The 12,393-nt window shown below is 35.1% G+C and overlaps 1 protein-coding gene across 4 annotated transcripts; it reads left to right on the forward strand.

Annotated features, from left to right (window-relative positions):
• The first annotated feature begins 500 nt into the window (after positions 1-500).
• On the forward strand, positions 501-10,637 carry LOC128866815 (segmentation protein even-skipped). 4 transcript variants are annotated; one of them, XM_054107804.1, is made up of 4 exons: positions 501-711; positions 916-1,032; positions 7,759-7,924; positions 8,025-10,636. In XM_054107804.1, exons 2-4 carry the CDS (start codon positions 937-939, stop codon positions 9,083-9,085), a joined length of 1,323 nt encoding a protein of 440 aa, XP_053963779.1. In that variant the 5' UTR covers positions 501-711; positions 916-936; the 3' UTR covers positions 9,086-10,636. The 4 variants fall into 4 exon arrangements, with proteins under 4 accessions (XP_053963779.1, XP_053963780.1, XP_053963782.1 ...); XM_054107805.1 differs by having other exon boundaries at positions 501-675; XM_054107806.1 differs by having other exon boundaries at positions 541-606.
• Positions 10,638-12,393: the final 1,756 nt, after the last annotated feature.

A 12,393-nucleotide genomic window follows, 5' to 3' on the forward strand; every position in this document is an offset into this window, starting at 1 on the left:
TGGCGAATTTTCCTACGAAAAATTGTAAATTCACATAAAAAGTAATATCATAAAAAAGATGTGTGCAAAATTTCAGGGAGATCGGTCAATAACTTTTCGAGTTATCGTGTACGAATTCGAAAAATATAGTTTTGAGAAAAACGCATCTAAAGTTTGAATACATGAAAATTCAACCTCTCCCAGCGCTCGAACGCAAAGAAAAGAGTCGTCACGGTTGACCATCTATAATATAAGAAATACTTAAATTTACGTTCTAAAAGTTTTTAGGAGGATTATATTAATATTTTATGAAACAAAAAAAAAATTGTTTTTTTTCGAAATTTTACAGGTATCTGTCTCCTTAATCGAACTATGTTTTACAAAAATATATGTATTCCCGCAAAAATGTCGCACTTGTTAAAATACATTTTTAAAATTAATATTCGTCACTTGATCAGCTCGCCGCCACCCAACACTGCGTAAATGCAGCCGTGCCAAATTCGCTGCAGCTGGAACTCTAATTTCTCTTTGACTTCTATTCGTGCAAGTCACGCTTTTATTATATTGATTAAAGTGATCGCAAATCGTTATTAATTTTTCACTTTGCCGGGGAAAATGCTTTTGAGTGTGATTTAAAATGATTTAAAAATATTTGCGCATTTAATATCGCATCAATAACGAAAACAGGAATTAAAGGCAGTGTAGTTGTTGGTGCATTTAGTGCAGTGCTATGTGATTTTAAAAAAATGCATAAAATGCGAAAATAAATTCGCAAAATGTCAATTTGAATCATTTTAATTTAAACAATACGTGGAAATTTTAACCGAACTCAAGAAAATAAATATGAACAAATTGGGCAATTTGCGCAGAAAAAGAATTAAATAATATAAACCTTCAACACACATTTCATGAAACTTATTTTGTATCACTTTGTAGTTGTTTGTGTAACATTTTACGATGCCCGTTTGGAGGAATATGCAAAATAATGACGCAAAACAAGACACATCCGCTAAGCATTCTAGGAAAAATACCCGTTCGAAAACCAAGTCGAAAGTAATTTACTTATACATCTCGTTATTTTTGTATAAAAGCGCAGGGCATTAACAAACAAAAACCATACAAAGTTAATTTTCCCATTTTTCACAAAACTTAGAAAAATGCCACAAAACTCAAAAAAAAAAAATTTAAAAAAAAAATATTCGACAAAGTTTTCATCGCAATTCTACTATTTCTAATTAGAAATTCTAAAAGGTTTTTGGTGTATAGTTTTATAGGCTATTAAATTTTAGTGTAAATAAGTGCAATTTTGAAATTGCTAAAAGATGCGATGAATTTTTCACATTATTTCCCGCTTGACGGTGTAACGCATTTCCTCCTTATAAAAAAAAAATGTCCTGGAAAGAATTATTGAATATACCTGTACTTTAAAACAGCACACCAAAAATTTGTATAAAAATTCTTAGTAAAACCCGTCGAACTGCGCTGAAAAATTTGAAAAATATTTCTTAAATTTGCTTAAGCTTTGAAGCTTGTATTTTCGTTTCTGTTAGAAAATGCGCTATAGTTTTACGCTATACTATAAAAAATTGAACATTCAAAAGCAAAAAAGGAAAAATTCAAAATGTTAGGTTAGGTTATACTGGCTGGTCGAAGCCACGCAGAGCCCAATTAGGTCCATAGCGATTGCAGATTGGAGTCCTCATCGAAATGCTCATGTGCTATAATTTGTAAAAAAATTAATGAAACAAATTTTAATCTTTACACTCGTACCTGTTTGGTTTTTGCTGTTCTGTTCTTATGGTATCCTGATAATATTTGTGGTAGTTTGCGCATTTGTTCATTTTGATGATTTATTAGTAGTTGGATATGCGTAATGCTGTATTTTCTAATTGTGTCATCTATTGTCTCGATATTGAGGTCGATGTGGATCACGTCGTTTGGTATATACCAGCCTGCTTTTGTTATTGTTCGAAGTATTTTAGATTGGGTCCTTTGAATTATTTTGATATTGGTTTTTTTTTGCTGTGTCCCAGATTTCTAGATTTTAATATCACTACTTTGTTATTAAGGCTTGGTTGTGAATTTTTAGCCAGCAGCCAGTATACATAGTTGTCTGAACTTGTTTTTGATTTCATTTCGTTTGTTTTCTAATATGTTTTCTTATATGTCGTTTCCAATTTAGTTTTTCATCTATAGTTATACCAAGATATGTACTTTGCACTAGGATTTTTATTTCATTGTTTTTTTTGTTAGTTAGTTTGTGTTTCTTAGGCTTTCTGTTTGTATATATTACTTGTATCGTTTTATCTTTGTTGACTTCTATTATCGAACCATGTTATTTATTGTTTGTTGAAGAATGTCAGACGCGTTTTTTTCTATTTTATCCGATGCCATTAAAACCGTGTCATTCGCGAATGTGGCTATCATGCAATTTTTTGTTGTTGGGATCGGTATATCTGCTGTAAATATCAGGCACAATAAAGGCCCTAGGACACTACCTTGAAGTACACCTGCTGTCATTTGCATCATACTTGAGCATTCGTCTCCAAATTTTATAAAAAAAATGTCGGTTTTCCAGGTAACTTTTGCTGAAATGATTCTGTGGTATTATTTTGCTTAGCTTATGCAGTAGGCCTTTATGCCACACCCTGTCAAAAGCTTTTGCAATATCCAGGTAGATAGATATGCCGAATATTTTATTATCCATATCATTTAGTATTTTGTTTATAACTCTGTGGGCTTGTTGTACAGTTGAATGCTGTCGTCTAAATTCAAATTGATGGCTTGCTATTATATTTTTTTCTATCAGAATTTTGTCTAATCTGGCAAAGAATATTTTTTCAAACCCTTTTGAAAGAATGGACAAGAGACTGATGGGACGATATGATGTCGTTTCTGATGCATTTTTACCAGGTTTGGAGATTGCCGTTATTTGTGCAACTTTCCAGAGGCGTGGGAAGCATTGTGTCCTTAATATGCTGTTAAATATTTGTCGTATATACTTAGGTAATTGCTACATTAGGCAGTTCTTTTAGTATTTAACCATTTATTTGATCGTGGCCCGGTGCTTTATGACTGTTCAGATTTTTCAAATGATATCTGATTTCAGCTGAGGTTGTCATTTTCATTTTCTTTCTCAATGTGCTGATTGTCTTTTTCGTTTGAGAATATTGTTTTAAAGTGTTCAGCTAGTGTGTTTGCCTTCTCTTTATTGGTCTTTGCCCAAGTTTCGTGTTGTGTTTTGATGGGAGGTTTATGTGGAACTACTTTGACTAAGTTTTTAGTTGCTTTCCATAGATAATAATTGTTAACTGCCATGGCCCCCAAGTTATGAATGTAATTCTCAAGCTTTTTATCTTGGTGTTGTTTTAATAAAGTTTTTAATTCAGTTGTTGATTTGTTAAGTTTTGCCTTATCTTCGGCACTTTTCACGGAGTTTCCTTTTTGTTGAATTTTTTGTGTGATATGTATTGGAATAGATTTTTTTTGTTGAATTTTTATAGTTGGTGTCGAAAGGGAATCGATATCGTTGCAAAAAGCTATTGCTGAGTCAATTTCGTTTTCCGTTTTTAGTGTAATATATATAGTCAATTGTGCTTCCACACTTTGTCGAAAATAATTCCAGCCTGTTTTATTATTATATAGTCCTGTAAAAGTTTGTTGGCGTAGAGTTCCAAGAATTGCCATTAGAAGTGGTGAATGATCCGACGATAGCTCCAAACATCACGTAATGGTCAGATGGGTTTGGGGAATATTTTTAACAATATAGTACGAGTACATAAATCAATTAAATCTGGTTATTTTTTTATATCTGTAGGCCAGTATGTCGGCTCTCTCAGCCAAATATAATCATATTAAAACTTCCTTACCTTCGTAGAAAATGTCTAGATACATATTTATACGTAGTTGCATGAATTGCATGAGCGATCATTTTCCTCTTTTAATCAATAAAGCGATCGCCACAGCCGAATGGGCTTATACATGAATACCGTTTGGTGAGTCCGAGTCCGAAGCCAATTATAAAAAAAAATATATATTATTTTTCTAATTATGTTCGCCCCTCGGCAAACAATAACAAACTTCTGAGCACATTTCTAATGCGAAAAATTATCTGCAAAAAAGAGTAGGGACCCAAATTTCTATGTATAGTGACTCACAGCTTATTTGATGCAGCCAAAAAAAAATTATTAAAATATCAAATATATTTTGTGGTATTTCCATTACAGAAAAAAATCTTATATACATTTTTTTATTGTTAAATAACATGTTTAATTTAATAACAAAAATAAAACAAAAAATGTTTCTTCATAAAAAAGATAGGCAAATTAAAATAATTCAGTTACAGTTTTGAGGTCACAGCCTAAATTAAAAGCACTAAATTAAAAGTATTCAAAAAACATAAACACATTAATATTTCGATTTCAAGATAAATGTTAATACTTAGTAGGGGTAATACAAAGCGGATAGATTCAGTGTATCTTTTAATCGGGAATTCATAGATCCTACAAGTTTTACTGTATAATCGGAACTAATTTTATCCCATTCTTCCTGTAGTGTCCGTTTCAGATCAGAAGCATTCGAAATATTGTGGTTTCTTATTTTATTTTCCAGCACTCACCATAATTTCTCAATAACGTTGAGATCTGGACTCTGTGCAGGTGTCTGTACTGCATGTGGGCAGTTCCAGATAAGCCAAGTTTTTGCAATACCAGACGTATGCTTGGGATCGTTGTCTTGTCGTATCCCTATGTATATCAGTGAAATGGCTTTAATTTGTAAGTGTCATTACAACTTATTTATTATAACTTATCTCAAGGACCTTTCGACAATACTTCCACTGGTGTAATAAACAAATTTCCATAAAATATGAGCTATTGGTGCCAAAACATGTTCTAAATTAAAATTAAAAAATTCTTTTACAAAAAAAAAAAAAAATTAAAACAAAAAATAATTCTTTGCAAACAAAAAACAAAATTTACAAAAAAAAAATAATTCTTGCAAAAAAAAAGATTTTCTAAATAGGGTAATCAAAATTATGGTGGCAACACATATTCTAAATTAAAATTAAAAAATTCTTTTGCAAAAAATAAATTTATAAAAAAAAAATAATTTTTGCAAAAAAAAAAATATTTTCTTTTTTAATTCATATTCTTACAACATAAAAGCAATAAAAAAGTAATATATATTATAATTTCTTAAAAAAGTTTTAAAACAGAGAAATAATTCAATTATCCAATATAAAAAAAAAAATATTCATATTGTTGCTGCAAACAGCAAATAGTTTTGATTCACATAACAGACATGAACATAACATACGTATGCCTCACGGCAGAGGCTTGGAGAAATAATCAAAATTCAGAATCTAACCAAACAGGCGGAAGAAACGAAAAAAGGGTTTCGGATTAGAGGATGACGACCAAAAGCGGCTAATTATATTTGGATTAACCACTTCAAGCTGCAGATGAGATTCACTATGTGTTTTTGTTATTTAAACCTGCAATATCAAGTGGCCCCGTATACGAATGAGTTGCTGCGTGGTACAATTCGGAAGTGCGCAGGTTTTAATATCCGCGCATTAAACACCAAAATGATAGAAAAAAGTTATTTCTGTTGCGCTACTACCACTCCCTTAGCTGCTACTAGAGCAGTGTTCGTTCTTACTTTGTTAGATGCATTTTTTATGCGTTTTTGCAGGGTTATAATGAAAACATAACTGAAAAAATAATGTAGTGTTCATAGGTTGTATGTTCGAAAATACTTTCAAATGGTCTTTTTTATAGTTTATGGATGCTCTAACTTTTTATTTAAAAAAAAGCCGACTCCGAACGGCGAATGCTTTTTTTACGAGGAGTTTTTTCATAGCAGAAATACACTCGGCGGTTTGTCATTGCCTGCCTAGAGGCGACCGCTTTTAGGAAAAACTGTTTCTATAATTTGGTGTTTCATGCACAGAGATTCGAGCCTATGCACTCCCGAATGGTAGCAACGCACCAATCCAATCGGCTACGGCTGTAAATGTAAGTAGAAACTCAAACTAACAGAGGAATATTTCTGCTTCAGAGTTTTATTTGAGCTAAATATTGAGCTAGCAGCAACAGCGCTTAGATACAAACAACCTGGATATTTTCAGGAATCAATAAGAGATTAACATTTATGTTCTCTTTTTATATGAACTATTTGAAATCTAAATTTTTATTGGTACGGTTTTACTCGCCGGTGATTTATTGTTTTCGAATCTTTTTACATTTTCGCGAATTTTTGCAGGTAGGCGCGTGATAATGCGACAACCACAAAGGATTGAAGTTATTGAAGACACAGACTAGCGACACTGGAAAAATCAAAGGAAATATGTTTTACAAATAATGAGGTAATTAGTAGAGCTGTTGCCTGCGCCAAATATATAAAAATGGAAAAAGGTTCAAGACCACTGCAATTTCGGCGAGCACAACTAGTAAACATTTAGATTTCTATTGTCTGTCTGTACTTTCATGTTTGAAAAGGGAGCCTTTGTTTGAAGTTAATATTAATATTCATGTTTTCCTGGAAGTATTCAGCAAATCAGTAACAATGTTAAGACAATTTTTTTCTGAATTCTGTACTTTTCAGTTATCACTTAAAATAGCAAAATTGAATGAAAATGAATTTGGAAATTTTTGGCTTTAACAAATGTCATTAACATGCTTGAAATTGTATTAAAAACTCTATCTTTACTTTTCGGGTGCCCTATTGATAAATATTTACAATTGGTGAGCTCTGAAAAAAGATTGGCAGTAAACAAAACCAAAACTCTGCTCTTATTCGTGGCTATTCTTGCTATTCCAAAGCCTTAATTTCAAAGAAACTTCGAAAACATGAATTAGCAATTTGCAGGGCATCAACAAATGAAAGTGCGGCAACTCTATTTTGGGAGTGCACATTTACCCCAGATGCTGCAATGCGCGTCTATGTACGCAGTGTCGATTCTCTCTCTTTTCTATTTTTTAATATTTAATGCTATTAAGCAACTTAATTAAGTTTAGTTCTAGTAAATTACCTAACATCCCTTTTTCAATTTCATGTTAAATCTAAATTATATCTCAATATTAGTAACCAGTTTGTTTTTGAAATTCTCCATTTTATTATTATCACATTTTACTCATGTCCCACACGGCTTGCCTTCGGTAATTTGCTCATCAAAATTGTTCGGAAAATCGTAATTGCCGTCATCGTCGCATTATCATCCACCCGGCAGCGCAAAAAAAATACCATGGCAAACCGCAAAGTCAACACATTGACGCACTAAAAATACTTACCATACTTACCTCTGCCAGCGTAATTTGTCTGCGCCGCTATTCTTTTGTGCTACTTTACTCTCTTTTTGGTGCTGGCTTTGCTTTTGTATTATATATTGTACGTATGTATATGCATGTATGTATGCGCTTGTCTGCTACATAAATGTGACCAATAGAGGTACATTCTGTAAATTTTGTTGCTATAGTGTGGTTATTGCGGCCATTGTTGTGTTTTACGAGTAAAAACGCCCGCATGCCAAATAGTGAGCATCTGGCTTGAAATGTATACCTACATATGTATGTACATAAGTACATACTTCTTGGTGTTGCTCTCCGAGTAGCTATAAAAGGCACTGCATTGACTCAGTTAGTTTCATTTGAGCTCAAGTAAACATAGTGAAAGTTTTAGCGCACGTTACTACGCGAAAACGGAAAATACACAAACGAAAAAACGCATCGAATGCCTTAAGCAGCACTTAACTTTTACCGAATCGGAATTATTTTTCAGAAGTCTCTTAAATTGCATAGCGAAAATATGCAAGGCTATAGACCTTACAATATGGACGCGCACCATGCGTCACATCATCACGACAACGCCGATCAAAAGCCGTTAGTGGTGGATTTAATTGCCACGCAGTACGCGAAATCATCGACTCCGCCACCATCACCAAATGGTAAGTTCGCGTGGACAAGAAATAAAATTCTTCATAGAAAATATTTCAAAATATTATCACCTGCAGCAATATAACAAATTTTTTTTCTTTTAATTTATAGAATGCCACTCCAGCCCCGATACGTCACTGAGCAATGGTCGCACGAGTAGTGGCGAAATTCCTTCAGATCCTTCGGTACGACGATACCGCACCGCTTTCACACGCGATCAACTTACACGTCTTGAAAAGGAGTTCTTTAAAGAGAATTATGTCTCCCGTCCACGTCGTTGCGAATTGGCCTCACTACTTAACCTGCCCGAGTCAACAATCAAAGTTTGGTTTCAAAATCGACGCATGAAAGACAAGCGCCAACGCATTGCCGTCGCATGGCCCTACGCCGCCGTCTACTCTGATCCCGCATTCGCCGCCTCGCTACTACAAGCCGCCGCCAACAGTGTAGGCATAACCTATCCGACCTATCCGCCGCCAGGTGCGAATCCTATGCTAGCCGCATCTGTCATGCCAATGGCAAGTCATTACGCGCCCTACCGCTATAACCCCTATCAATTGCCCGTGCGTCCCGTGCCGCCACCAATGCAACCACATCACCACGGCATACCAGCACACACGTCCGCTCCAGCAGTTGCTGCCGTTATGCATAATGGTCCCTTGGCTGCAGCCACTGCCGCTGGATATCCTAGCATGTTGAACGCTGCAATGGCGCCACATCAGAGCTATGCGCCATTGGTGGCCATACCTTCAAAGCAACACACACCGCCATTTGATTTGCAATCGTCCGCTTCGCCACACTCCTCTACACTTTCGCTGAGTCCCGACGGCTCGGACCACACCAAAGTGTTTGATCGCTCGCCACCAGCCACCGTCGCAATTCCAGCCACCAGCGGCAGCAGTGGTGCTGAATTTATTGGCGTAGCACTTGAGAGCAACACCAGGACGGCTAACACTTTGTACCGCAGCGAAAGCGCCATGACAACGCCAACGCTGCCCACCAGCAGCATCAATGAAATGAATCACCACCGCAGCCCCACACAGTCGGATGGTCTTTTGATGACCAGCAATAATAATAGTCTCAAACGTTCTGCAAGTTCGCTCTCGCCCACGCAAACCATTATCGCAGAGCCTAAACCAAAGTTATTCAAGCCCTACAAAACGGAAACTTAAACTAAGTTGAACTCGAGTTTTAAGAGGGATGGGTGGATGTATGTGCTCACATAATTTAGACACTTTAACTTTAAACAATAAGCGCAATAGTTCTCATGCTAAATTTCTTTTCGTTAATTTGAAAAAAAGAAAAAACAATTTAGTTCACTGTACAGCAAAAAACCTCATAAAACAAAGTTCCGTAGTTTATACAAAATTCATAAAAATTTAACAAATTTCCAAAAATTGTCAAAAGATAAAGTGACTTAATTATGTGACCACATGTGTATAGAAAACTTGAAGGATGGTGGGCAGCTCTGGGCTAAAAGCCAACCATCTGAGAAAGCATAAAAAGTGCTGTGATATTATACGTATGTTTTATGTAGCCGAATTGTGAAGCTGTGTGTGAAAAGTCAATTCTGGCATTAAGTGTTATTAGTGTTTTAATTGAGCCACACTATTTAGTGAACTAGTAATTTATTTATGAGAAGAAATTTAAATAAAATAATGAGTTATGGAAAAAATTAAAAGCAGAAAAATTCAAACATTATTTATGGCGACACAGAAAGCGACAAACAAAGTTAAACCAAGCAAGTGTGGAAGGCTAAGTTCGCTTCGAAGCGAACTTTATAAGCCACCGCGCACATCTTAGTGATAATTAATTTGGGCCAGAAACCCCATGGGCAATGGCAGTTATATCTTCTAACATCAGACATATGATTGGTGATTTATTGGCTTGACAAAATGGGCAAATATATGAGCGCGAAATAGATTATCTCAATTTGAATCGAAGGCCCTGTACATCGAGTAACACGTAGCAAATAATCTATTTTGCGCACAGCCAATTTCGTTGCCGCAACGAGCGCAACGGACGCATTGTGACAGGCCTATTAGTGTTAATATGTAAAAAGTGGGCGTGGTTTTTATTTGAACTCACTAATATTTAAGTTGGGCTTCAATGGGGTCGAGAGTAAATGCGGCACCGCCTATTTTTCATAATTTTACTAGTGTCCAGGTGCTTTCTTAGGTTCGTTGTTTGTGCTAAATTTGTGTAATTTTGTTTAGAAGGAAGTATAAGGTTTTTTTCTTTTTTGAAAATTACTGTTATATGGAATGTTAAACTACATATTTTGAACATAGAGTAAAGCGTGCGCTAAGCTTGATTGAAATATATTAATTTTTGCTCGAGTTATTGTACGGCCCTTTGCTCCTTAACGGAAGGATAGGAATACATATATAAATTCATATTTATATAGTATATTTGCGGTAACACCTGACCAATCGTCTTCTCTTACAATTCTGAGCATTTTGGTGTATATCTAGCGCTGGAACACAAGTGCGCTGGTATAAAAATATAATCCGCAATACCAAGAAATTAAAAACAAAAAAAAGTTACTCCAAAAATTATCGTAGTTTAGTATTAAATGGCTGTAAATAATGCACTTAGTTATTGTATTGTAAAATTATTATTAATTTTAAGCTAGAGAAATTGTATATATGTAAGTAAAATTGTAATATTGTAGATGTGAATGTGCGTATGTGTCTGTGAAAGACGAAAGAAAATTTATTAAAATGGTTTTCATGTCATTTATAAAAAATATGTCTTTTACTCGAAAGGAAAACTTTTTAAAAAGCTATTGGAAATTATTTATTTTATTTTATTTTTTATTTTTTTTCCTTGTTACTCCGCTCGGGAGCATAGGGCCTCGACAAGACTTTTCTTGCGTTGGCTTCGCTAATGTATTTCATTTCTGACAGGGTGGGTGATTGGCCTGCCGCTAAAAAATAAAAAAAATAAATTAAAAAATAGAATTAAAGCGTTTTTCAATAGGTGCGCTTCAACTTTTTTCCGATAGGGACGGCGAACGACGCAATATTTTTTATTTTTCGCTTGTCATTTGTAAACTTCATTAGTATACATTTCATCATGGAACGCTACACTTTTGAGCAACGATTGCAAATCGTGGAAATTTTTTATGAAAATAATCGTTCTGTTGCTCTTCTTCAGTGTTGCTCTTCTTCAGTGTGTTCATCTTCAGTGATGAAGCTCACTTTTGGCTCAATGGCTTTGTCAACAAGCAAAATATGCGTTACTGGGCAGAAAGCAATCCATACGTGATTCACGAGGCACCGTTGCATCCCGAAAAAATCACTGTTTGGTACGGTTTACATGCCGGCGGCGTAATTGGCCCATATTTTTTCGTTGACGAGAACGATCGCCACGTTACTGTGAATGGAAATCGATACCGCGACATGATAAACGATTATTTTTGGCCGCAATTGAATGGTATGGACTTAGACGACATGTGGTTTCAACAGGACGGGGCCACAAGCCACACAGCACATGCTACAATTGATTTGTTGAAGAGTAAGTTCGATGAGCGCATTATTTCCAGAAATGGACCGGTCGAATGGCCGCCGCGCTCGTGTGATTTGACGCCCCTCTAGACTATTTTGTTTGGGGTTATGTGAAGTCATTGGCCTACAGTAACAAGCCGGCGACGATTTGTGAGCTCAGAGCCAATATTGAACGCGAAATTGCTGGAATTTCGGCCGATTTATGCAAAAGAATGGTCGAAAATTGGGTTCAACGATTGGACTTCGTAAAACGTGCACGCGGTGGTCATACAAAAGAAATCGAATTTCATACTTAAATGTATATGTTCAAACTCGATAATAAAAAAAAAATTAGTTAAAAAAGTCAAACCGTTTGAGTTTTATTCAAAAAAAAAAGTTCAAGCGCTCTTACTGAAAAACGCTTTATTTATAGGCATCCTTTTATCAGCGAATTTCCATTGCCTTTTGAAATTATGAAATTGTGTGTTAAGAAGGAAACTAAACATCACTTTTCTCAAACAAAAAACAAAAAACATCAACGACTTAAGGACAATGTTAACGTATTAAAACCATAAACTAAACTTTATAGTGCAGAAAGAGTTTTGAGCAACTTTTCACTTGTTTTCCTTCACCGTAGCCCATGGCGGCAGATTGACCTAAATGCTGACATCAAGCTGATGCACTAATTTTGCTTAAATGCAATCGGTTCATCAGATTTACCAGAACCGTTTACGCACTTACTGGTTTAATTTTCTGATCTTTTATTTCAATAATTCAAATTCAGACAAATTGACGCTAGAATTGCTTTATTTTACAAAAATAAAAACATATCATTAATACATCAAGTTTCGACTAGACTTGGGCAAAATTTCAAAAAAAAAAAATTAAAAATTATAAAAGTTATTGCTGTTTGTGTGGAGCCCGTTTCCCCAGAAGTCCCTTGCGGTGATCATCACAAGTCCTTGGAGATTCAGATGGCTTCCATTCGGAGC

Source organism: Anastrepha ludens, chromosome 6, assembly GCF_028408465.1.
Source record: "Anastrepha ludens isolate Willacy chromosome 6, idAnaLude1.1, whole genome shotgun sequence".
Lineage (NCBI taxonomy): Eukaryota > Metazoa > Arthropoda > Insecta > Diptera > Tephritidae > Anastrepha > Anastrepha ludens.

Coding starts and splice junctions, on each gene's coding strand:
- LOC128866815 (XM_054107804.1), top strand. CDS start 937: ATGCCCGTTTGGAGGAATATGCAAAATAATGACGCAAAACAAGACACA. Junction 1,033..7,758: donor GTTCGAAAACCAAGTCGAAA/GTAATTTACTTA, acceptor ATTATTTTTCAG/AAGTCTCTTAAATTGCATAG. Junction 7,925..8,024: donor TCCGCCACCATCACCAAATG/GTAAGTTCGCGT, acceptor TTTAATTTATAG/AATGCCACTCCAGCCCCGAT.